The 22,951-nt window shown below is 45.9% G+C and overlaps 1 protein-coding gene and 1 non-coding gene across 2 annotated transcripts; both read right to left on the reverse strand.

Moving 5' to 3' along the window:
- Positions 1 to 1,578: 1,578 nt before the first annotated feature.
- PPIF (peptidylprolyl isomerase F) lies at positions 1,579 to 22,203 on the reverse strand. Its single transcript, XM_056850536.1, has 6 exons — positions 21,979 to 22,203; positions 12,631 to 12,661; positions 11,006 to 11,094; positions 6,048 to 6,144; positions 3,935 to 4,010; positions 1,579 to 1,714 (listed from the first exon to the last, which is right to left on the reverse strand). The coding sequence occupies exons 1-6, from the start codon at positions 22,201 to 22,203 to the stop codon at positions 1,579 to 1,581; spliced, it is 654 nt and encodes a 217-aa protein (XP_056706514.1).
- On the reverse strand, positions 1,987 to 2,060 carry TRNAG-UCC (transfer RNA glycine (anticodon UCC)). Its single transcript has one exon. It is a non-coding gene; the product is annotated as a tRNA-Gly (tRNA).
- Positions 22,204 to 22,951: the final 748 nt, after the last annotated feature.

A 22,951-nucleotide genomic window follows, 5' to 3' on the forward strand; every position in this document is an offset into this window, starting at 1 on the left:
ATAATGGGTTTAAATTGCAGGCAAAAGGTTATCGGCTGGATTTACAGTAAAAGTTGTTCAACAGTGGAATCGGCTACCCAGGGAGGTGGTGAGCTTCCCCTCACTGGTACTCTTTAGCATTGGCTGGATGCTCAGTCTAGGCTGATCCTGCAATGAGCAGGGGGTTGGACTAGATGGCCTCTATGGCTCCTTCCAACTCAATGTTTCTACATCCCATTTGTGGTGTAGATAAAAAAGGGTTACGCCAAGAAGCCCTCATTGTTCAAGGCTCATTTCAACTTGCTTCAGGTTAACCTGTTGATCAAGTAGATAAGTTAGAGGGCAAAGCAAACCAAGGACTTAAGAATAACGGCCTGAACTCCTCTTTCTCCAACATGATTCCATTAAAGATCTTCATGCCTAATGGGCTAATAAATTCTGATTCTGGGTTTTATAACTTTTGATTCTGGGCTTAAGTAGATTCATGATAGCACAGCCACCTCGCTTCAAATCCATAGCCATCATTAGGTGTAAAAGCCATACAAATGGGTCACTCAACTAAGAAACAGTCAGAAAGGACCACGATGTGAAGGAAGGGCTGACCAACACATCTTTTAAATGGAGCCCTTCCCAATATTAGATTTCCAAGGAATTCACAGTTGCAAGGGGAACAGATTTGGCTATCTTCCATTTCTTCCATGCAAATTAAGTAAGCTTCCTCCAGCTGTGGTCTGTTCTCAGATTCCAGTCCTAACAGTAGGTATGTCACACGTGTTTGCTTTTAAGCAATTAGTACAAAAATTTAATCTTCTCCACTAAAGCATTTATTGGTGGTTCAAGAATGAAAGAATCCAGAAAGTTGTAGGAAATCCACCAATTCCACTGTTTGCACTTTAACCGCTGCTCCAGTAGACAGGAGATGCTTATCTTTTCAGATGGTAAAGACATCCTACAGAACCTAACTCCAAGGCTGGTCATTAAGGCACTGAGCCTGCTACCAAACACAGATGAAGATGCACCCATTAAATCATTTCGACTTGAACATCTGGAGACTTGACGTCAAGACTTCTAAGAGGTCAACAACAGAGGTAACCATTTGACTACCCAAGTTTGAAATTATCGATCCGCAGTTGCTGTAGATCTGTTAGTGAACAGAGGTCAAACACAGTTTTTTCAAACAGAATTCAAGTTCCTTGAAGCTAGTTAAATGGGAACGCATTGGTTAGGATTCTTGAAATTCAGAGTTTGCACACCTCTAATACATTCACAGTGCAAAAGATAGAGGTCCTTGGAGGCTTTCTAATAAGCTTTCGCTCTTAGCAACCTTTGTTCTTGTATTTTCATTATCAAACCTTCAGTTCAACACAAATAAAAATAGTACAACTAAGTTAAGTTGGAAGCACAAAATTGTATATGTGATCAGATCTGCAAAAGTGGAATTTTCCCAAATATTTCAACTCTTCCCAATCATGGCTAAGGAAAGTTTTTTTTAAATGTTCTTATCAGTACAAAATCCAGGAGAGAAATGCACAAGGGTGGCTCTCGTTTCTCATCAGAACGATTCTCCGGAGAGGAAGAATCGTTCTGTTATGACAGCTGTTATGACAGCTGGCCGCAGTCGGTAATGACGATCTTCTTTGACGGCTTCCCGCTCTTGGAGCCAAAGCTCTCGATTTTTTTCACAACATCCATCCCTTCCTTCACACGGCCAAAGACAACATGCTTTCCATCCAGCCTGCGAGACAAATAAGAACAGCTCATGAGCACAAGAAGCAATGCAAAGCCACCTCCGAGCTTGTGGTAGGACACAGGTTAAAGACTAGCGTCTGGGACAATACCAATTTGGCAAGCAGCTATAGAAACCAGAATCGGAGAACTCATGGTTATACATGTATACATGAAGCTTCCTTATACCGAATCAGACCACTGGTTCATCCAGGTCAGTATACAACTCTCCAGGGTCTTGGGTAGAGGTCTTTCATATCGCCTGCTACCTGGTCTTTCGGCTGGAAGGATGCCGGGGATTGAACCTGGGACCTTCTGCATGGAAAACAGATGCTCTACCACTGAGCCACAGCCCCTCCCGAGTTTGCCGCTACACCCCAACTAACAAACCACACAGAGTTATGGCCGACATGGTGCAGTGGTTAAGAGCAGTGGTTTGGAGCAGTGGACTCTAATATGGATAACTGGGTTGGTTTCCCCATTCGTACACATGAAGCCAGCTGGGTGACCTTGGGCTAGTCACAGCTCTCTTAAAGCTCTCTCAGCCCCACCTACCTCTGTTGTGGGGAGGGGAAGGTGATTGTCAGCCGATTTGATTCTTCCTTAAGTGGTAGGGAAAGTTGGCATATAAAAACCAACTCTTCTTCTTCTACTGCTCTACTCCTGGAGATCCCTACACTGCAGGACCGTAGTGCTAAGCAGACAATCTGTTATCAACCATGGTTTGCCTCAACATCTGGAAGGCCAAACCTTGGTTTGGATTCTAAACTATATTTAGGAGTAGAAAAGAGCAAGAGCCCAGTAGCACATTAAAGACTAACAAAATTCCTGGCAGGGTATGAGCTTTCATGAGCCACAGTTCACTTCTTCAGATGCAGCTAGAATGTGAGTCCAGCTAGAATGTGAGTCCATCTATCCTTAAGTAGAGAAGAGTGAATTAGACACACAATGACAATAGCAAGTAAATGTCAGTAGCAGGTGAATGACATTAGCAGGCTTGACTGGATTAAGGGCTGTCGACCTGTTTGGAACAGCTGCATCTGCACAGCTTGGAAACACACCCAACGCAGGCACCCAATGCAGGCACTCAAGTTGCCTGGTGTCAAACAAAATGGGCTAGGTGATCGGTTCACTTCTGACCAGCAAAAAAAAAATCAGGGCAAAGCAAATCATGAAAGGTGGTAAAGCTGGATAGAGCCAAATGGGCATATTTTAATTTTGAATTTTTGTATTTGTTTAATGATTCTGGTTTTGTATATTTTAACCTGTTGCTATATTGTTTTAGATTGTAATGGCCTTATACAATAAACGTGACTTCTGACCAGCACACCTGAGCATGGTAAGTGTGACCGCCGAACATGTTCATGGCAAAATTTTTAGTGTCCCTCATTTTAGTTTTTCATTCCGAAAGATAACCAGCCAGCCACAGCTGGAAGAAGGGTGTGACTGAGATAATTACCCTACTTCTGCACGGAGGCCGACTTAACCATCGTGACTAAAAGCCACTGAAAAACGTACCCTCCCATTTGTCTACAACGATGGGTGCACCCCCCTTTCAGCATCATGTGTTGAGCTGTAGCACAACAAGGTAGACCTGGCTGTTTCTTATTTAACATTCAACAAGTAGCAGAATATGGCGTAAGGTGCAAGCCTCCTCTCTTAACGTTAGGTGTATATATATATATATATATAAAAAACACATAGGAAGGACAGTATCTAATCCCGGCGTCCCCAAACTTTTTGAGCCTGCAGGCACCTTTGGAGTTTTGACACAGGGTGCTGGGCACAGCCACAAAATGGCTGCCGCAGGAGGCGGAGCCAGCCACAAAATGAGTGCCGCAGCTTACCTTCATTCACACCCTGCAGATCCTTCTGCTGTGGTGGCAGCTGCAGCCAAAGGAATGGTTTTAAAATCCTGCAAAGCCAATCAAATCTCCAACAGCCAATCAGAAGCCGTGGTGGACAAAAGCCCCACCTGGCCCTGCCCACTTTCTAAAAACACTCGGCGGGCTCCAGGAAAGCTGGCCAGAAGCGCTCTGGCAGAAGACCAAAAGGAACGTTAACCATTTTCAAGAGAGATTTTTACAACTTGCAAAGACTGATTGAGAAGACTGATTTACTCCTACTCCCTCTACCCCAACTATGTGCACAACACGGGGGGCGGTTTACCAAGCTTTACTAAATCCTTGTTTACAAAGAACCAGTGTGTGCATGTTCCCAGAATGCTTACCAGTCAGTTTTGGCTGTGCAGATGAAGAACTGAGACCCGTTGGTGTTGGGCCCCGCGTTGGCCATCGAGAGAACACCTGCAAAAAGAAACAAGACAGCTATTTAACTTCACCATGCAAAACACACACACACCCAGCCACAGTAATTCAGCTTGTTTTGGAATGGAGCTGCGTGTTTCTGCCTGCGTCTTGAATTGGGAATGCTAATCCCTGAGCGTTCACAATACAACCCATTTGACATGAGCTCTAAGCGTTCCAATAAGAATCAGGCACCATTTCATGATTCCCAAAGAATTTCCACTAGTGGGACCAATTAGTTTTGACCCCCTTGCCGGAAATTCCTCTTAATCCCCCCCCCCAATGCGCCTCTCTTATTCCTACGCTGTTTTTGCTTTCTGCAAAATAACCCCAGGTTGTGCTTTATAAACACTACCCCAGGAATCCCAAGAGATATTTCAGGCACGCCCCATAGCTTGGAAGTTCTCAAGGGGATTTTTGACTTTTTTTAGAGAGAATTTCCTACACGTATTATCCCGTTCTCATTTCAAAAGTGGGGTCCCCATATAGCACAGAGACCCACTGTTCAAGAAACATGTTGTCTCGAGGATGCAAGAATTACTTAAATGGTTTTTGAGCTACCAGCCATGGCCTAATCTAAGAAATAAAATTTGGTTGCATTAAGAAGAATTGGTTTTTATAGCTGATTTTCTGTACCTTTTAAGGAGAATCAAACTGGTTTACAGTCTCCCTCCCTTCCTCCCCCCACAACAGACACCTTGTGATGTAGGTGAAGCTGAGAGAGTTCTGAGAGAGCTGTGACTAGCCCAAGGTCACCCAGCAGGCCTTATGTGGAAGAGTGGGGAATCAAACCCGGTTCTCCAGATCAGAGTCCGCTGCTCCAAACCACCGCTCTTAACCACTACACCACACTGGATCAGCGCTGCTATGTTATCCACACAATGAACAAGAAGTCAGTAAGAACAGTGGGCTGAGTTAACTCAGTGTAGGAGGGAGCTGGTGCAGATGGAGGATGGATGGAGATGGACGAAGCTCCGCTCATGTGGAGGAGTGGTGAATCAAACCTGGTTCTCCAGATTATAGACCATCGCTCCTAACCACTACACCATGCTTGCTCTCAGAACACAAAAACCCCACCCTTAAGCAATTTAAACAGTATGCTCTCAAACTCACATAACTTTTGTGCAGGATCATTTCAAAGAGTAAAGGACCACACTGTTCTGGAGACTCTTTTCTAGGTCATCTCATTAATGAAAAGGCATTACCTCATGGAGCTTGGCATCCATATGATTACCATTACTGTACGTCCACATGACAACCACCATTTAATTACACTTAATTGGGGTTTAGGCCAGAGCTACGCCCCAGAACGTGAGACATGGAATTCCAAAGGAAATGCACAGTGGTATCTGCTTTTGACAAGTAGTTCCCTTTCGGCTTTGGACTGAACCTCCCAGATTAGGTCAGCCCAATTCTGTAAGGACGTATTGAAACAGGCCTATAAACAGCCACTGACTTTGATGACCAGTGGCAAGATGCAAACCCCATCAAGCAGCCAGGCATGAAGGCGACTTAAGACAGTAGGAGCAAATGATATGATCAGCTAACCTAGTGAAACCTTTTTTCTGCTCCCGGACCTTTAACGCCAGCTTGACCCAGCAGATTACACTGACCTCAGTTCCTGGAAAAATATGACATGCTAAACTTGTGTCAGGCTGCTATTAAAGAGGGTCAGGGGAGAGAAGGCAGAAACTCTACAGAACAGACTGCATCCTACACAGTGCAACATATATTCCACAGAACTAGGTCACCCAAAGAGAGCCACAAATGGTCTTCATTGATTCAGCAGTCTGTGTGTGTATATATGTGTGTGATGTCACCAGGGTCCTGTCTGGAACTGCTTCTGGGGATGCCAACGCTGGGCACTGACCATGCGAAGCAATGACAATATTTATCCTCAGGAGCCAAATTTCTTGCCCATGAGCCTATCATATAATTGACAATACGTAAGCAGGTCTTGGAAATGCCGGCAACTGTTCTGCCAAGCGGCAGAGGCCACAAGCTAGGGGGGGAAAGTAAGACAGAAATGTAGCTTACCTGGCCCGACATGCTTAAGTTCGAAGTTTTCATCAGAAAATCGACTGCCATATATAGACTTGCCTCCAGTGCCGTTGTGATTGGTAAAGTCGCCACCCTAGAAGGAATTACAATTATTGACAGGTCCGTGTAGTAATTTACGTTGGGTCGACCTAAATGAAACTCAGAACCAGAGAAGACCTGTAATCCCCAACACTGTTTTTTAGACAAATCCAAGTGCAATGAATGTTTGGTCAAATACAAGATTGGAAAGAACTATGGGTTGCATTTAAATCTCAACTGGGCAAATGGGCCCTCATGTGGTCTTCCAGAAAGCCACTGTTTTCTTAGCCTCTCATCTGGAACATGGGATAATATTGGCCTACATTGCAGGGGTAACATACACAAAAGTTATCAAGATTGTTCTTACTCAAAGCCATACTGAATGGTGCGTGTATGCTTAACTGGTTTCTGGCAAGACAACTGGGGCGCCCAATCTCACATGTGCGGTTCACAAGTGATGGAAATCTCTCTCTTTTGCCACTTAAACTGGGGTACTTTTGAAAAAGTACAACAACAACATGTAAATGAGATTAAAAACACATAAACCTTGACTTTAAAAAAAGAACAAAGTCCTCAGAATTATCTTGTGCCAGTGTGATGTAGTGGTTAGGAGTGGTGGACTCTATTCTGGAGAAACGGGTCTGATTCCCCACTCCTCTACATGAGCGGCAAACTTTAATCTGGTGAACCAGATTGGTTTCCCACTCCTCCACATGAAGCCAGCTATGTGACCTTGGACTAGTCACAGCTCTCTCTGAACTCTCTCAGCCCCCCTTGGTGTCTGTTGTGGGGGGAGGAAGGGAAGGGAGCGGCGCAAACCACAATGAAGACCCTGGTTGTCAAAAAGAACAAATACTTCCTAGGCCTTTGCATTTCCTAGGCCTTTGTTCCCCTTATAGTGGATTAACTTGAGGATCAGTATAACTTTTTTTGTTGGTAGCGATGCCATTTACTTCCCTAAGGCACTTTTAGTCTACATTTCCGCATTCTAGCCTCCTTGGTTTTGTGTTACCTGTCAACATGTGTTGTGATATATTTTATCTTCATAAAATGTATGCCAATACATAATAAAAAGAAGCCCAAATAAAGAAGCTTATAATCTCAACCGGTTTAGTGAGAGTTATTGTGGCGCAAGGGCAATGGACAGCCAACCAAGACCCAGTCTTTTGAGGTTGCCTGTGGGAGCGCTCTAGGCACTGTGGGCAGTCGTGGAACACAACCCCGAGGCCCCAATGTGACACCGTGTGTGACACTGCATGTAGAAACTTCGCCAAAAACAATAAAAATAAACGAGCGCCTAACATCCTTGCACAGCTACGCAGTGTCGTCCAGCTCACTGGTCACGATCTCTTTGCGCAACTCACCCCGACAGGATCTCCAGTGGCCTTATCGGTATTGCTGGTTTTCTTACCAAAAGAGGCCAGGCAGACCCGTTACACGAGTTATGCTCCGCTTCTGTGGTTTCAAGGCTGAACATTCACCTGGGGGAGGTAGCCTCTTAGGGCAAAAATAGGCGCAACAGCAGACACGTGACGAAACAACATGCCTGTGTCTTCTACTCTCCCCCCCACCGTCCCCCAGCATGAAACTCAAGAGTCTGGCATGAGGTCATGCCTGCCACATCCTCAGCAGCTGCCGGCTGGGGGTTGTGGAAACGCATTCCAATGACATCACAACCACGAGACGTTTCACTAAGGGTCATGTGAGTACCAGACACCGGGGCCAAGGGTTTTGGCAACAGCTGTGCAACACCTAGAAAGAATTTGGCATGAATCATGTTGTCACCTGAGGCTTTCATTTAGTTCCACCTCTGCTGAGGATTTTCAGGTTGAAACTTCAGTCAGGAGAAAGAGAACGCATTGGGAATAAGCAGTAGAAGAAAAAGAAGAGTTGGTTTTTATATGCCGATTTTCTCTACCTTTTAAGGAGAATCAAACCGGCTTACAATCTCCTTCCTTTCCAAAGGAGTTTACAACATTGTTCCCCTTATTCTCCAGTTTATCCTCACCACAAGCCCCCTGTAAAGGTCATAATACAGTAGCAGAGCTTCTGCTTGGCATGCGGAAGGTCCCAGGTATCGCTAGTTAAAAGGATCAGGTTGTAGGTAATGTGAAAGACCTCCACCTGAGACCCTGGAGAACCGCTGCCAGTCTGAGTAGTCAAAACTGACTCTCATTGTCCCATCAGAGGAAAAGCAAAGTGTGTTGTGGTTTATATAAGTGGTTTATATTTATATTATTGTTTTAGATATTTTATAGATGTATTTGAAACATATATGGATATACATGTTAACATTGTATTGTAATGTGTTATTTATCAGATCCCCCTGAGGAAGCGTATGTGAAACACGTAGGAGCAATTTAATTATTAAATATTTTCCCTTGCCCCAATTGCTGTGTTTTTTTGTTTGTTTTTTGGTCTCCATTTGGTTTGGCGTGGCCCTCAGTTTGCTGAAAGAGGCTGTAACTGGCCTAAGGTCACTCAGTAAGCTTTCAAACTGGACCAGAGCAGGAAGACAAACCTGGGTCTCCCAGGTAACAGCATTAGGAAAGAGCAAGAGTCCAGTAGCATCTTAAGGACTAACAAAATTTCTGGCAGAGTGTGAGCTTTCGTGAGTCACAGCTCACTTCTTCAGAGCAAGAGTCAGTAGTACCTCAAAGACTAACAAAATTTAGGGGAGGGGCTGTGGCTCAGTGGTAGAGCCTGTGCTTGGCATGCAGAAAGTCCCAGGTTCAATCCCCGGCATCTCCAGTTAAAGTGACTAGGCAAGTAGGTTATGTGAAAGACCCCTCCCTGAGACCCTGGAGAGCCGCTGCCGGTCTGAGTAGACAATACCGACTTCGATGGACCAAGGGTGTGATTCAGTATAAGGCAGCTTCATGTGTTCATGTGACTCACAGCTCACTTCTTCAGAGCAAGAGTCCATAGCACCTTAAAGACTATCAACATTACTGGTAGGGTATGAGCTTTCTGAGCCACAGCACACAAATGATGGCATGACGCTAACCACTATAATACACTGGCTCTCTAAAAAAAACCTCCAATACCAATCAAACCTGCTCTATTAACATAAACAACTATGACCTAGCATCACATGACCCTTCCAAACAATGACCGAATGTGAGAGAAAGAGTGGGGAGGAGCATGCTGATGCCGTCCGTTTTCATGGGATTGCCACCTCCTAGAGAGCATTTCCTCCGCGCATACGCTCCCTCCCTGTGATCGGGGGCACTACTTTCCAAATGCTACCATCATCCCAAGGAGGGAGGATATATGTGCGGACACTTCCCCCAAGCATCTGCACCGTGCAGATGACCCAGAAACCACACAGGGGCGGGGGAAGGGCAGTCGGGCTCCATTCTTCCCTCCCTGCGCATTCAGTCAGAGGTTGTGTGTAGAGGGTGTGATCTTAACACCAAGTTTCCAAGGAACAGTCAATGCGGGTTCAATGGAAACTGCTTTCCTCCACCAATATGCTGTTCTGGAAACAGATCATTTTCCACAACAAGCTGTGGGGGCAGCTGGAGGAAGAGCCAGACTGATTCCAAGGCAGCAGGGAACAGGCAAGCAAAAAATCCATTACTTGTTTGACAATAAGGAGGAGGAGAAGGAAGGAAGGAGAAAGAAGAAGGGAGAAGTTGGTTTTTATGTCGACTCTCTCTAGCTTTTAAGGAGAATCAAACTGGCTTACTGGCTCCTTCTCTTCCTCTCCCCACATCAGAAACCTTGCGAGGGACTGAGAGAGTTCGAAGTGAACTATGACTAGCCCAAGGTCACCCAGCAGGCTTCATGTGGAGGAGTGGGGAAACCAACCCGGTTCACCAGATTAGAGTCTGCCGCTCATGTGGAGGAGCGTGGTATCAGACCTGGCTCTCCAGATTAAAGTCCACCACTCCAAACCACCGCTCTTATCCACTACACCATGCTGGCTCTCTGGAGATGGCTGAGGAGTATGACATGAAGACCCTGGACCGTGAGCTCATAAAAGAGAGTAGTATCAACGCTGTCCTTAAGTGAAAAGATACCGAGAACAGCTTCCAATGGTGGATTCAGAACTTGCCATATATCCTAAGGATGCCTACAGTGTTTCATTGGGAAAGGAAGAAGAGTTGGTTTTTATATGCCAACTTTCTCTACCACTTAAGGAAGAATCAAACCGGCTTACAATTGCCTTCCCTTCCTCTCCCCACATCAGACACCTTGTGAGGTAGGTGGGGCTGAGAGACTTTGGAGAGAACTGTGACTAGACCAAGGTCACCCAGCTGGCTTCATGTGTAGGAGTGGGGAATCAAACCTGGTTCTCCAGATCAGAGTCCGCTGCTCCAAACCATCACTCTTAACCACACCACCATGCTGGATCAGCGCTGCTATGTTATCCACACAACGAACAAGAAGTCAATAAGCACAGATGAGTTAACTCAGTGTAGGATGGAGCTGGCGCAGATTGCCAGCTCAGACGTATCCCAGGGACTGGAAGCAAGAATTTGCCCTCTTTATTGCAAAACTTTACCTTCCTAGCTGACAGTACAATGGAAGCAAATTAATTTCCTACCCCCTTCTCCTTAATTTTTGATAAAGAACACATAAACTTGGGAACAATACGTGGTTTATCCTTTCAAAAAAGGAATAAATTTAAGAAAAACAAGCAGTGGTCGCAACCAAGATGACCCAGTGCCACAGGTTTTCTTCCTGCATTGCAGCCACCTCACTACTCAGGGGTGCCAAAAATTCACACATGGCAACTGTGAAAAGAAGCCTGCAACGTAAGAACTTGTCATTGACACGTCAGCATTTTGGCCACCAGTCAAAACCTGCCTTCTGCAACCGACTGCAATTCACTGAGACACGAAACCAGTTCCTTCAGCTGGCTGTTCTCAAAGCTTCAAGTAACTTGCAGAACGTTTTAAATTCGTTACCTGGCACATAAAAGAAGGAATCACTCTATGGAAGGTAGACCCTTTGTATCCAAAGCCCTTTTCGCCAGTGCAGAGAGCTCTGAAGTTTTCTGGGGGAAGAGAAGTCAGGGGGGGAAAAATAAGCAAACATTATGAAGCTCTCTGTGAATCAAAAGCGCAAGACAAACAATTGTTATCCAACAAACCCTCGCCGCCACTCCTCTAAAGGAAACACATTTTTAAAAACAGGTCTGGAGAAATACCTGGAATAGCTATAATGAAGAGTTGGTTTTTTATACCCTGCTTTTCTCTACCTTTAAGGAGTCTCAAAGCGACTTACAATTGCCTTCCCCTCCCCTCCCCTCCCCACAACAAACACTTTGTGATGTAGGGAGGCTGAGAGTTCGGAGATAATTTTGACTGGCCCAAAGTCACCCAGCAGGCTTCATGTGGAGGAGTGGAGAATCAAACCCAGTTCACCAGATTAGCTCTGCTGCTCAGGTGGAGGAGTGGGGAATCAAACCCGGTGCTCCAGATTAGAGTCTGCCGCTCTTAACCACGACACTGCGATGGCTCGCAATGATTTATGTGTCTCCCAAAATTTCCTCCTGCCCCTCTTTGAGATGCACATATGTTTAAGTGTAGTAGCTGCAGAAGGTTTAAAAGGGTTTGGACAAAGGGAAAACAAGGCAGTTGCCACCAGCATAAATAGAACAAGGGCCTAGTTCTCACTGAGGTTGCAAGCCTTTCTGCATTGTAGCATTTGAGACTGCAGACGGGCGAGCTCTGGTAAGAGAGTGCTTCTCTATGCAAGACAAAAATCCTTCTGCATTGTAAACTATACATTAAGGGAGGTAAAGCAGTCTTGGGTTTAACTGCTTAGTTGCCTTCTTGACATCTAGTTTTTAAGCTAGATGTCAGGAAGGCAACTAAGATATTGGGGAGGGAGGAAACTACCCTTCCCCCTGATAAACAGCTTACAATGTGTGGTGGTGGGAAGTGGCGTCAAGTCACAGTGGACTTAACGGTCACCCAGTAGGGCTTTCAAGGTAAGAGACTAACAGAGGTGGGTTAGCCATTGCCTGTCTCAGCGACCCTGGACTTCCTTGGAGGTCTCCCATGCGAGTACTAATCAGGGATGACCCTGTTTAGCTTCGAAGATCAAGCTAGTCTGGGCTATCCAGGTCAGGGCTACAAGGTGTAGAGAGGGCTTTAAAAATAATTTAATCACACAAGCCCCAGTCAGGTCACCTGAAACGGTAAAGCCCGAGACTACATCAACATTGCTCAAGGAAATAACACAAAAATGATGGTATGGTTTGCACTACCAGAGTAGGACCAACAAAATTATGCAATAAGTCACTCGATAAACAATAACCTGAGGTTGCTCAATAACCTTCATAATGTTAGCATTCTGGAAAGCTGGAGCATAACATCCTCACGTAAGCGTATGAAAACCTAAGAAAGGATTTTTTCCCCCTACCAAATACGGAAGTGACAAATAACATTGATTTTCCTGCATTCCCACTCTTGAAACTAAAAGAACATTTGTTTCAGAAAAACATTTCGAATTTTCCTTTACATTCTTTCCAACACAATCTAAATAAACCTTACAAAATTAAGTATGCACAAAAGCGTTGACTTACCTGCTGTTTTTGGCACCACGTCAGCATTCAGCTATTAGAGGAAAGAGAGAAAACACATTGTGCTTAGATTAAAATATACAAACACTTTTAAAACAACAAGTTAAAAGAATGAAGACAGACTCTGAAAAGGGCGGCAGAAAGATTTAATGAGACCAACACAATAAAACTTCCATTAAGGGCAGCCGTTGACGATAATATGATAGGCCACACAAAGTTATCTTAATCACCTTCCTGATTGCTTCGATTTAATCTGAGACAACCTCTTACAAGCACAACTAGGTCGATTATTTGTTGATACAAAATAAAAAAATTCTCTTTTGTTATTTAAATTATGTTACGCCCACTTTTCTCCCAAAGATTCAGAAATACAAGGAGGATTTTAAAAGATTACTTTATGGCTTAGATTCCCGGGAGGTCTTCTGAAGGGCAGAGGGATTTACATTCACATAGCTCAACTTTCTCCATTATCAGCCTGGAATGCCAAGGGAGACACCGCTCTTGAGAGACAGAGGACCCCTATGGACAAGGCTTGAGGGTTTTGGGGGGCAGAAGGAGTGTGGAAGGGGAAAGGCAAGAAAGTCGCCAGCCACAAAAACAAATCTCTCCAATCCCAGAAAAACCTCCACAGGGTCTTTTCACTTTCATTCCTACTTCACCAAAACAGTCTCTCCATATTGCATATTGAATCCACGACATTTTTTTAAAAAGCCAGGGCAGTATATATGGCTCTCCTCTCGTCCATTTTATCCTCGCTATAATCCTTTGGGGTTAGGCTTGAGAGTATGTGACCGGCCTGAAATTGGTGAGTTCCAATAGCCAAATGGGGATTTGAATCTGACCCTCTTTGGTCCTAGTTCAAAAACCACCCTGGTGTTCCCTTTATATTCACTAATTTTGCCCATGCCTATGTAGAACATTAACTGAATTCACCTACAGCCCAATTCTACTTGTTTCTAAGTCCACGTTACAAAGCACTCAGAAACTTTACGAGCATATAAAGATTTGTTCTCCCAGGACCAGAGAAGATCCTGTGTTCAAATTAACTGAACAATTCACCTTTCCACTTCTTCCTGCGCTGAAGGGAATATAAATCTTTCCCTGGGACTAAACTCAAAGCATAAGGAAAATTATGCCTGACCAGGCCCTGAGGGGAACACACAAATCCCATTTTCCCCTATTGTTTAATGAACGAATAGATGGTTGGTTGGTTGGGAGGCTAAAATAGCTGAAAAGCAGGGTGGATGAAAACCAACTATTTATTTTTTAAAAAATTAAAAAATCTGATTTGTATCTAAAGATAGTTCTCTATTTAGGATAAATTATAGTCCAAAGGTTAAAAAGGTAAAGGTAAAGGTCCCCTGTGCAAGCACCGGGTCATTCCTGACCCATGGGGAGACGTCACATCCCGACGTTTTCTAGGCAGACTTTGTTTGCGGGGTGGTTTGCCAGTGCCTTCCCCAGTCATCTTCCCTTTACCCCCAGCAAGCTGGGTACTCATTTGACCGACCTCGGAAGGATGGAAGGCTGAGTCGACCTTGAGCCGGCTATCTGAAACCGACTTCCGTCGGGATCGAACTCAGGTCGTGAGCAGAGCTTTTGACTGCAGTACTGCAGCTTAACACTCTGCGCCACGGGGCTCCTAGTCCAAAGGTTATTCATCATGAAATAAGGATTAGATTTTAATTATGTAGCATGAGGTTGTATATTCATGCAATGTTTGCATTTTTTGGTAAATGAATTCCATTACTCCATTCACAATATCATGCGCTTCAAGAGGTTTCCATAAGACGATTTTGGGCAATTTTTGTATCCAGAAGGTATTACAGATGCTTGGTTTTGCAGTTCTCAAAACTGAATTGGTGTCTGCAGAGATAACATACCTCTTCTTCACAGCAAAAATGTTATAAAATAAACATACAGAGTTGAGAAAAAGACCTTAATCCTATTGTTCCTTCGCAAACCTATGTAGACAGAATCAGCTCCTTGCCTCTTAAGTGCTAACTTTCAAGACGTTCAATGAATAGAAGATTCTTTGGAGCGGAATAGATCTGCACAAGGAGCTCAGTGTGAGGAGGGAGGGGCAAGCAGTAAAAATGAAAGTGAAACCTTTTGAGCAGAATACTCCACAAGTCTTGGGATCTTCATGTGTATAGCCTGAGGTTTATCATATTATTCTCTCCCTGGAGGAAAAAAACCTATAATGGCAGCAGTGTACAAAAAGAGTGTACAAAACCATGATTTAAATCTAGTCTTACTGACTAGTGATTTAAATCATGATTTAAAATCGATTTGATTTAAATCAAATCCACCCTGTTGAAAAGTGAGGTAAAGGCATCTTAAGAAGAGATATGCTGGATCAGACCAAAGGTCCACCCAGTCCAGCAGTCAGTCTGTTCACACAGCCAACCAGGGGGACCACGAACAGGACGGGTGCAACCGCATCCTCCCGCCCGTGTTCCCCAGCAACTGATACAAAGAGGCATACTGCCTCTTGTACTAGAAGGAGTAGCTATCTGTCCTGGCTAGTAGCCATTGATACCCCCCCTCCTCCATGAATGTGTCCACTCCCCTTTTAAAGCCTTCCAAGTTGGCGGCCATCACCACCTATCCTGGGGAAGGGAGTTCCACGAATTAACTGCATGCTGTGTAAAAATCAGTGAAGTCAGTGCAGTTTGCCCCAAAGTTTCAAAGGCTGTGACTTCCTAAAGATCATTCAAAGTTCCCTTATATTTACCATACACGCTATATACACATCTTCTAGGGAGGGCTTTGTGCCTCTTTGGGGCAGACTGAAGGACTGCAGGAAAGGGCGGAGTGAAAGTTAAACCATCAAGTTCCTGCAAGCAATTCAGGATTAACTCTCAGGACTGGATCTGGGGGGCCCCAAAGGGGGGGGGCAGCACACAGAGGGGGGTGGTAGTAGCAGCAGATTACATAAACAAAAACATGAATATATTGGGGGTGTCAATTTGTACTTTTGCCCCCCTTCCAAAAAAATGCAGCTCCGGTCCAGTTAATTATTCTCAAACTTAACTCCTTTTTCACAAAACAAACAAAAAAGCCACACATGTTAAGGAAAACTGGCTAGGAGAAACCTCTTTCTGCCCAGATCCAAAATTGTCTCATAGGCCTACCACCCAAATTCAAAAGCCCCTAAACAGTGGGGAAATGCTTCTCTGGAGAGAGAAGTCTTCCTGCTAATAAAAACGGCAGTCATCTCAACACGACATCCGGAAGCCAGAGCTCAACTGACATTAATATCTCTTTAAAACATTCAGGAAACCTCGTAAAAACAGGCCAGGCAGAGTCGTATCAAGATTAACCAGGAAGAAGAGACCGCTTCGTTCATTTATCAGATTCTACATGCTGTGCAGCTCTTTAATCTTGCCTCTTAAGAGGCGGAGAGGATCTACAGAGTGGAACTTTGCCGTCTTGACTGTAGATCTACTTAAGTACAAGTGTGAACCTGCAAGGACTCGCAGGGGGTCATCTCATTCCCCCCCCCCACACACACTATTTCCTCATTCCCTTCCCTGAAAGCACCCGCTGCCTCTCCCCTTTTCCTGCTTCCTTTTCTCCTTCCCACTATCTGTCCCTCTATCTTCAAGGCAGCCAGAGGCTGAAGCCAGGCTTAGGGTTGCCAACCTCCAGGTGGGACCTGGAGATGTCTCAGAATAACAACTGAACTCCAGGCGACAGATAAGTTTGCCTGCAGAAAATGGCTGCTTTGGAAGGTGGACTCTATGGCATTAAACCCTACTGAGGTCTCTTCCCTCCCCAAACCCTGCCCTCCTCAGGCTCCACCTCAAAACTTCTAGGAATTTCCCAAGCTGGAGCTGGCATCCCTAGCCAGGCCTGGCCCCAATGACCCCTCAGCCAAAATAGGCCTGGAAAAGGCTCTGCCCCTCCCACTGCCTTTTTACTCACGGAAACTGAAGCCTGGAATTTTGTGGTTGCCTAGCAACAGCCACTGAGGGAATCCATTGCTTAAAGCCACAGGTGCTCCTTTTATCATTTTTGGGTTTTTTAAAAACCCCAATGTATTCTGTGTTTTTTAGATTTCACATTTTTTCTGCAAGCTTGGGGTCCTTTTTAGGTTTGTAGAAAAGATCTGTCTTGCCTGTTCACAGCTTTAGTAACTGGAATTAAGTATCTAAAGATTTGGCCGACTTCACTTTTAGAATATCAAATGATAATTTTGATGCCTTTTGTGTCCAGGAACAGCCATCTTGGGTGGATGGGAGCAGAAAAGGAGTGCTGCAGAGGGGGCGTATGCTTAATGCCCTGTACCAAGATCCAGCCTTGGGCAACCTCCACCTTTTCTAATAGCCCTGCTTCTCCCCAAGTGTCACAGGGTGTCACCTGCCCATGAAACTCCACCCAAACCTGAAAGCATCACCAGGGCAATTTATAACATGACACTCATGACTCTCGGAAGTGATCCTTGCATGTGGAAAGATCATGTCAGAACGGTACCTGTTCAACATTCCTAGACAATCTCCTTGAAAAGTACAAACAGCTAAAGTCTGACAGGAAAACTTTCTTTGTTCCCAATTACACCACAGGTCCCAACATTCAAACCTGTTATGAAGTTATGAGCCCACTTTTTCATAAGAACACGAGAAAGGCCCTGCTGGATCAGATCCAGGCCCATCAAATCCAGCAGTCTGTTCACACAGTGGCCAACCAGGTGCCTCTAGGAAGCCCACAAACAAGACGACTTGCAGCAGCACCATCCTGCCTGTGCTCCAATGCACCTAAGATAATAGGCATGCTCCTCTGATCCTGGAGAGAATAGGGATGCATCATGACTTGTATCCATTTTGACTAGCAGCCATGGACAGCCCTATCCTCCATGAACATGTCCACTCCCCTCTTCAAGCCTTCCTTTCCCCCTAACAAATCTTATTTACTTCATTTGTACCCCCCTTTCACTCAAATGAGGACTCAAAGCAGCTTAAGTTATCCTCCTCTTCTCCATTTTACCCTCACAACAACCCTGTGAGGGAGGTTAGACTGAGTGTGTGTGTGTGTGTGTGACTGGCCCAAGGTCACCAGACAAGCTTCCATGGCAGAGGGGGATTCAAACTGGGGTCTCCCAGATCATATTCCAACACTAACCACTACGCCACTGCGCAAACTAGTAAGTTTTGAGGGACACAGATAATCTGAAAAGGGAAGCAACTCTGGGAAAAAAACCTTCCTTTCAGTTGCCACCAATTCTTGCTTGTGACAAACAAGTTTTGGAAGCAGCCCAGAATTTTGACAGGCTCTCAAGGGCACCTTCCAGACAACTTTAGACCACACAGCGTCTCTCACACACAGCTGAACTTCACTTAAGGTCACAAATCACAGCCTCCCCTTTCCCATCCTGTCCACGTGGGTCTTCTTCACTGCCGCCTCCGCCCGGTTCAATCACACCACCCCCAGAACAGTTTCCCGCACGGTCTCCCTCAAGCTAGTCTCCCAGCACTGCTGGGTCAACGTGCATTCCCAAGATCATACCTGCGCCAAGCCTCAATCTTTGCATTCAGAATGGCTTTGGGCAAAACACACACAAAGTCTCCAAAACACATTTGCCCCGTGTTTCTGTGGTGAACACAGCAGCCCTTGAAGCCGAGGTGTCTGCAAACACTCATCAAAGACAGGCCCGGAGAATGTTCGGCCAGCTGCAGCGTCAGCTTCTTCACCCCCCTGCCCCACAGACACAGGTCGCTCTTTAGGACATTACAATGTCCATCCTGGGAATACCCAAGTGCCAGCAGACAAACCAACGTGGCGTAGAAGAAAGGGGTGGCCGATTTTCTCCCAGTCTCATACCAGAATTTGCTGAAGCTGGAGGGTGAGAGATTCCTGCCCCAGGTTGTGGTGATGGCTGCCAACTTGGAAGGCTTGAAGAGGGGGGTGGACATGTTCATGGAGGAGAGGGGTATTCAGGGCTACTAGTCCAAATGGATATTAGTCATGATGCATCCCTATTCTCTCCAGGATCAGAGGAGCATGCCTGTTGGGTGCTTTGGAACACAGGCAGGACAATGCTGCTGCAGTCGTCTTGTTTGTGGGCTTCCTAGAGGCACCTGGTTGGCCCCTGTGTGAACAGACTGCTGGACTTGATGGGCCTTGTTCTGATCCAGCATGGCCTTTCTTCTGTTCTTAACTTGGAAGGCTTGAAGAGGGGAGTGGACAAGTTCATGGAGGAGAGGGCTATCCATGGCTACTAGTCAAAATGGATACTAGTCATGATGCATACCTATTCCCTCCAGGATCAGAGGAGCATGCTGACGCTTTAAGCCCTGGAGGGTAAGTGAAATATGGATCCATTATTTTTTCTGAGTAATAATTCCTACCTGACTAGTAACACAGAAAAGATCCAGGTGAGAAGCTGAGACTTGTTAAATATGAGTCAGTGAAAAAAGCCCTAAGAAAAAAGCCAGAGGGCCAATAAGCAATAAAAGAAAACATCCAGAGGGCAAATACCTAAGGGGACCAACTTACCCTCTCCTAGCCTGTCAGTTTCTTTCCTAAATCTCTAAGAAAGGTCAAAAGCGCCCTCCCACTCCCAGTAGCCTCCTCAAGCATCTCATTTTGTGGCTTTTGTTTGTAGAAAAGCGAAGATAATCTATCTCGACTAAGGGAAATGACATAAAATATGGACAAAAGATGGCCTTTCCCTCTTGTAGAACTGAGAGTTCACGAATCTTGAATCTGATCTCTGTGGTTACCTTCTCGCCAATCAACCTGCCAAGGATAAGGCCCTGTGGAACATGCCACTATTTCCTGAGACAACAAAAGCAGGCAACACGGGCAGGGACTTCTCAGCTTTGGCACCCCTTCTGTGGACTTATTTCCTGACACTTTTTTTGCCATGTTTTAGGCATCGCATTTAAAATGGTTTTATTCTCCCAGACTTTTAGTGATCAGTTTTATGTTTTGAAGAGAGCGCCATGGCGCAGAGTGGTAAGCAGCACTAGTGCAGTCTAAGCTCTGCTCATGACCTGAGTTCGATCCCGACAGAAGACGGTTTTAGGTAGCCGGCTCAAAATCGACTCAGCCTTCCGAGGTCGGTAAAATGAGTACCCAGCTTGCTGGGGGTAAAGGGAAGATGAGTGGGGAAGGCACTGGCAAACCACCCCATAAACACAGTCTGCCTAGTAAATGTCGTGATGTGATGTCACCCCATGGGTCAGGAATGACCCGGTGCTTGCACAGGGGACTACCTTTACCTTTTCTTATGTTTTGTGCAGGTGGCCAGATTCTATCTCACCTGATTCTCTGGGCGATTATTTCCGCTAAAATTCAGTCTGTTTGAATTCTGCTTACCCAAAACTTTTTAACTTGTTCTTATTGTTGTTATTTGCTGTCTTTATCGGGATAGCGTATTACAGCTTGAGGTGGAAAGCACATTTTAAAACCCACAGTCCAGGTCTGTTTGAAGAAACCTCACTCCTACCGTTCAATTCTCAAAACACAGAATGCATCATTTCCCCCCCCCCCCCCAAGTTATGTCAAAGAAAAATCTGTGTAGATGCCCAGGGTTACAGAATGTATTCTTTGCACTCCTGGGCAGCAAAGCCTTTTCTCTGCCTCCCAGCAATGATGTAAAACTTTCCTGATTAGAAGAGCTTTTTGCAGATAATCTTTGGTGGATTTTAGCCTCTCTTTATCACAGACTTCGATCAGGTTACGCATACATATTTCTGAACCCAAAGTGTCTGTGTATGTGTGCGTGTGGGGGATTCAACTTTGCCACACAGCAATGCTAACAATTTAAAAATAGTGGTTCAAATCCATTTACTTTGAACGAAACAAGCAGCAGAATCCAGAGGGGGTGAAGGGATTTCCTTCAAGCCAGCACGCTAAGGAGCTTAGCTGAATTAATTCTTAAGGGTCGAACCCCACTTGCAAAGGCACCCTCCGGACAACAACACACCGAAAGATCACAGTGCAAGTCTGACACTCCCCTCCAGGCCTGCAACTCACAATCACTAATATGGATCAAATCAACAAGTTCTCATAAAGAAGGGGGGAGGGAGATCAAATTTATTCATTCACCACTTTACACACTTCCCTCAGGTGCACTGAAAATACTAAAGGATTAGTTTGCCAGTTTTTTCTCATCACTGCCAGACTTGTAAAAATAAAAAAGTCATTTTATTGAGACATTTGAACCCTATTTTCCTCCCCCATGGGAGCCCCCCCCCGTCTCGTCTCCCCTCTCCACTCGAGACCCTCAAAATAACCACCTCGATGGGCGGGGGAGGGGAATGGGACCAGATAGAAGCATATTGATGTGTGAGGAAAGTTATGAACTATCAATAACATCTTTGTGTTTATTGTTCGGTTATCTCAGATATGATGGAGTTAATTCAACTGTTTTATTGCAAAGTAATAATAGATTTTTGAGTTTGTAGTAGTAGTGTAACATTATTATATCATAATTAAATACTTAAACCACGTGAAAGCTGCTTATTTACTTATCTTATATTGTTCATTCAAGTATTTACCATTGACTTTACTTATCTTAGGCATACATTGTTTAGTCTTGCATTTACCACTGAATTGTTGAACTACACGTTCCCAATGTTATCTCCAAACGACTCCTTGGCATGAACCCTTCCACTTCGTTTGTCGAAATCTCCGATCTATCTGTTTTCCATGTTTTCCATGTTCTGTCTTTATTAATATTATATAATTTTCACCCAGGTTCAAATTCCTTGCTTTGCCATGGAAGGGCGGGGGGACCCTGGGCCAGTCAGTCCAGGTGGTTGGTTTTAAAATGTACATACATATATGTATGTATATATGTATATGTGTGTGTGTGTGTGTATATATATATATATGTGTGTGTGTGTGTGTGTGTGTGTGTGTACACTCGAGGTGGCTGGTTGGTATGTGTTATATATATATGTATGTGTGTATATATGTATATGTGTGTGTGTGTGTATATATATATATAGAGAGAGAGAGAGAGACACACACACACATGTATATATATATATATATATATATATATATATATATATACACGACACACACACACACACACACATATATATATATATATATATAGACACACACACATATATATATATATATATACACCAACCAGCCACCTCGAGCGACTGGCCCAGGGCCCCCCCGCCCGTCCACGGGAAAGCGGGGAACTCGAACCCGGGTCAGGCAGACCTCTTCGGCCGCCCCTCGAGCCATCACACCACTCCCGGCAGCCAATCCGGAAACTCTCCCCCTCGAACTTCTGCCTGAAAGGCCTGACCGAACGTGCGAGCTGCGGCAGCCGTCCGTCCGGCAGGCAGGCAGGCCCCCCCCCCCGCCCCCGGCGCCGCTCACCTCCAGCACCACCCGGCCCAGCGGCTGGTTGTCGGCGCCCACGTCCAGGTACACCAGCGGCCTGTCCTCGTCCTCCTCGCCGTCCCCGCGCGGCCCGCTGCAGGCGCGGCGCCCGGGCCCCGGCGCGCGCGCCCAGGAGGCCCGCAGCGGCTCCGCGCACGCCGCCGCCGCCCGGCTCGGCGCCACCAGCAGCGCCCAGCGGCGCGCCGCGCTCAGCGCCAACATCGCCGCTGCCGGCGCGCGGCTCGGGAAGGAGGCGAGGCGGGCAGGGAGGGAGCGCCGGTGGAGTCCGCCAAGCGCGCGCCGCGCGGCTCCCGTGCTGCGTCAAAGGCGGCGGTTTGGTTTGGCGAGGCCTCCGCGGCGCGCGGCTGCTTTTAAAGCCCGCCTCGGCCCGGTGGCGCCGCAGCGCCCCTAGAGGCCAGAAGGGGGGAGACCGCGTGGCAGTGACGTCAGGGGTGGAGATCAAAAAGCGGGGGCCGCCCGGCACTTTCACACCGCCCAAATAGCGCGCTTTCAGTGCACTTTGAAGGAGCCAAAACCCACTTGCAAATGACCGTTCAGGTGCAGGGAAAGTGGTCGGGAAATGCATTGTTTGGGCTGTGTGAAACTTCCTCTGCCACTTAAGGAGTAATCAAACCGTCTTACAATCCCCTTCCCCTCCCGACAACAGACGCCCGGTGATGTGTCTGGCCCAAGGTCACCCAGCTGGCTTCATGTGTAGGAGTGGGGAAACCAACCCGGTTCACCAGATTAGCGTCCACCGCTCGTGTAGAGGAGTGGGGAATCCAACCCGGTTCTCCAGATCAGAGTCCGCTGCTCCAAAACACCACTCTTAACCACTACACCACGATGGCTCTCAGCTTGTCTCCCTCCCGGGAGAAAAGCGAGCATGCCATTTTGGAATGGGATGTCTTTTTTAATCATATAGCTCCAAATTTGGAAACCGGGGGCTGTGGCTCAGCGATACATCCTC

This window comes from Euleptes europaea, chromosome 5 (assembly GCF_029931775.1).
Source record: "Euleptes europaea isolate rEulEur1 chromosome 5, rEulEur1.hap1, whole genome shotgun sequence".
Lineage (NCBI taxonomy): Eukaryota > Metazoa > Chordata > Lepidosauria > Squamata > Sphaerodactylidae > Euleptes > Euleptes europaea.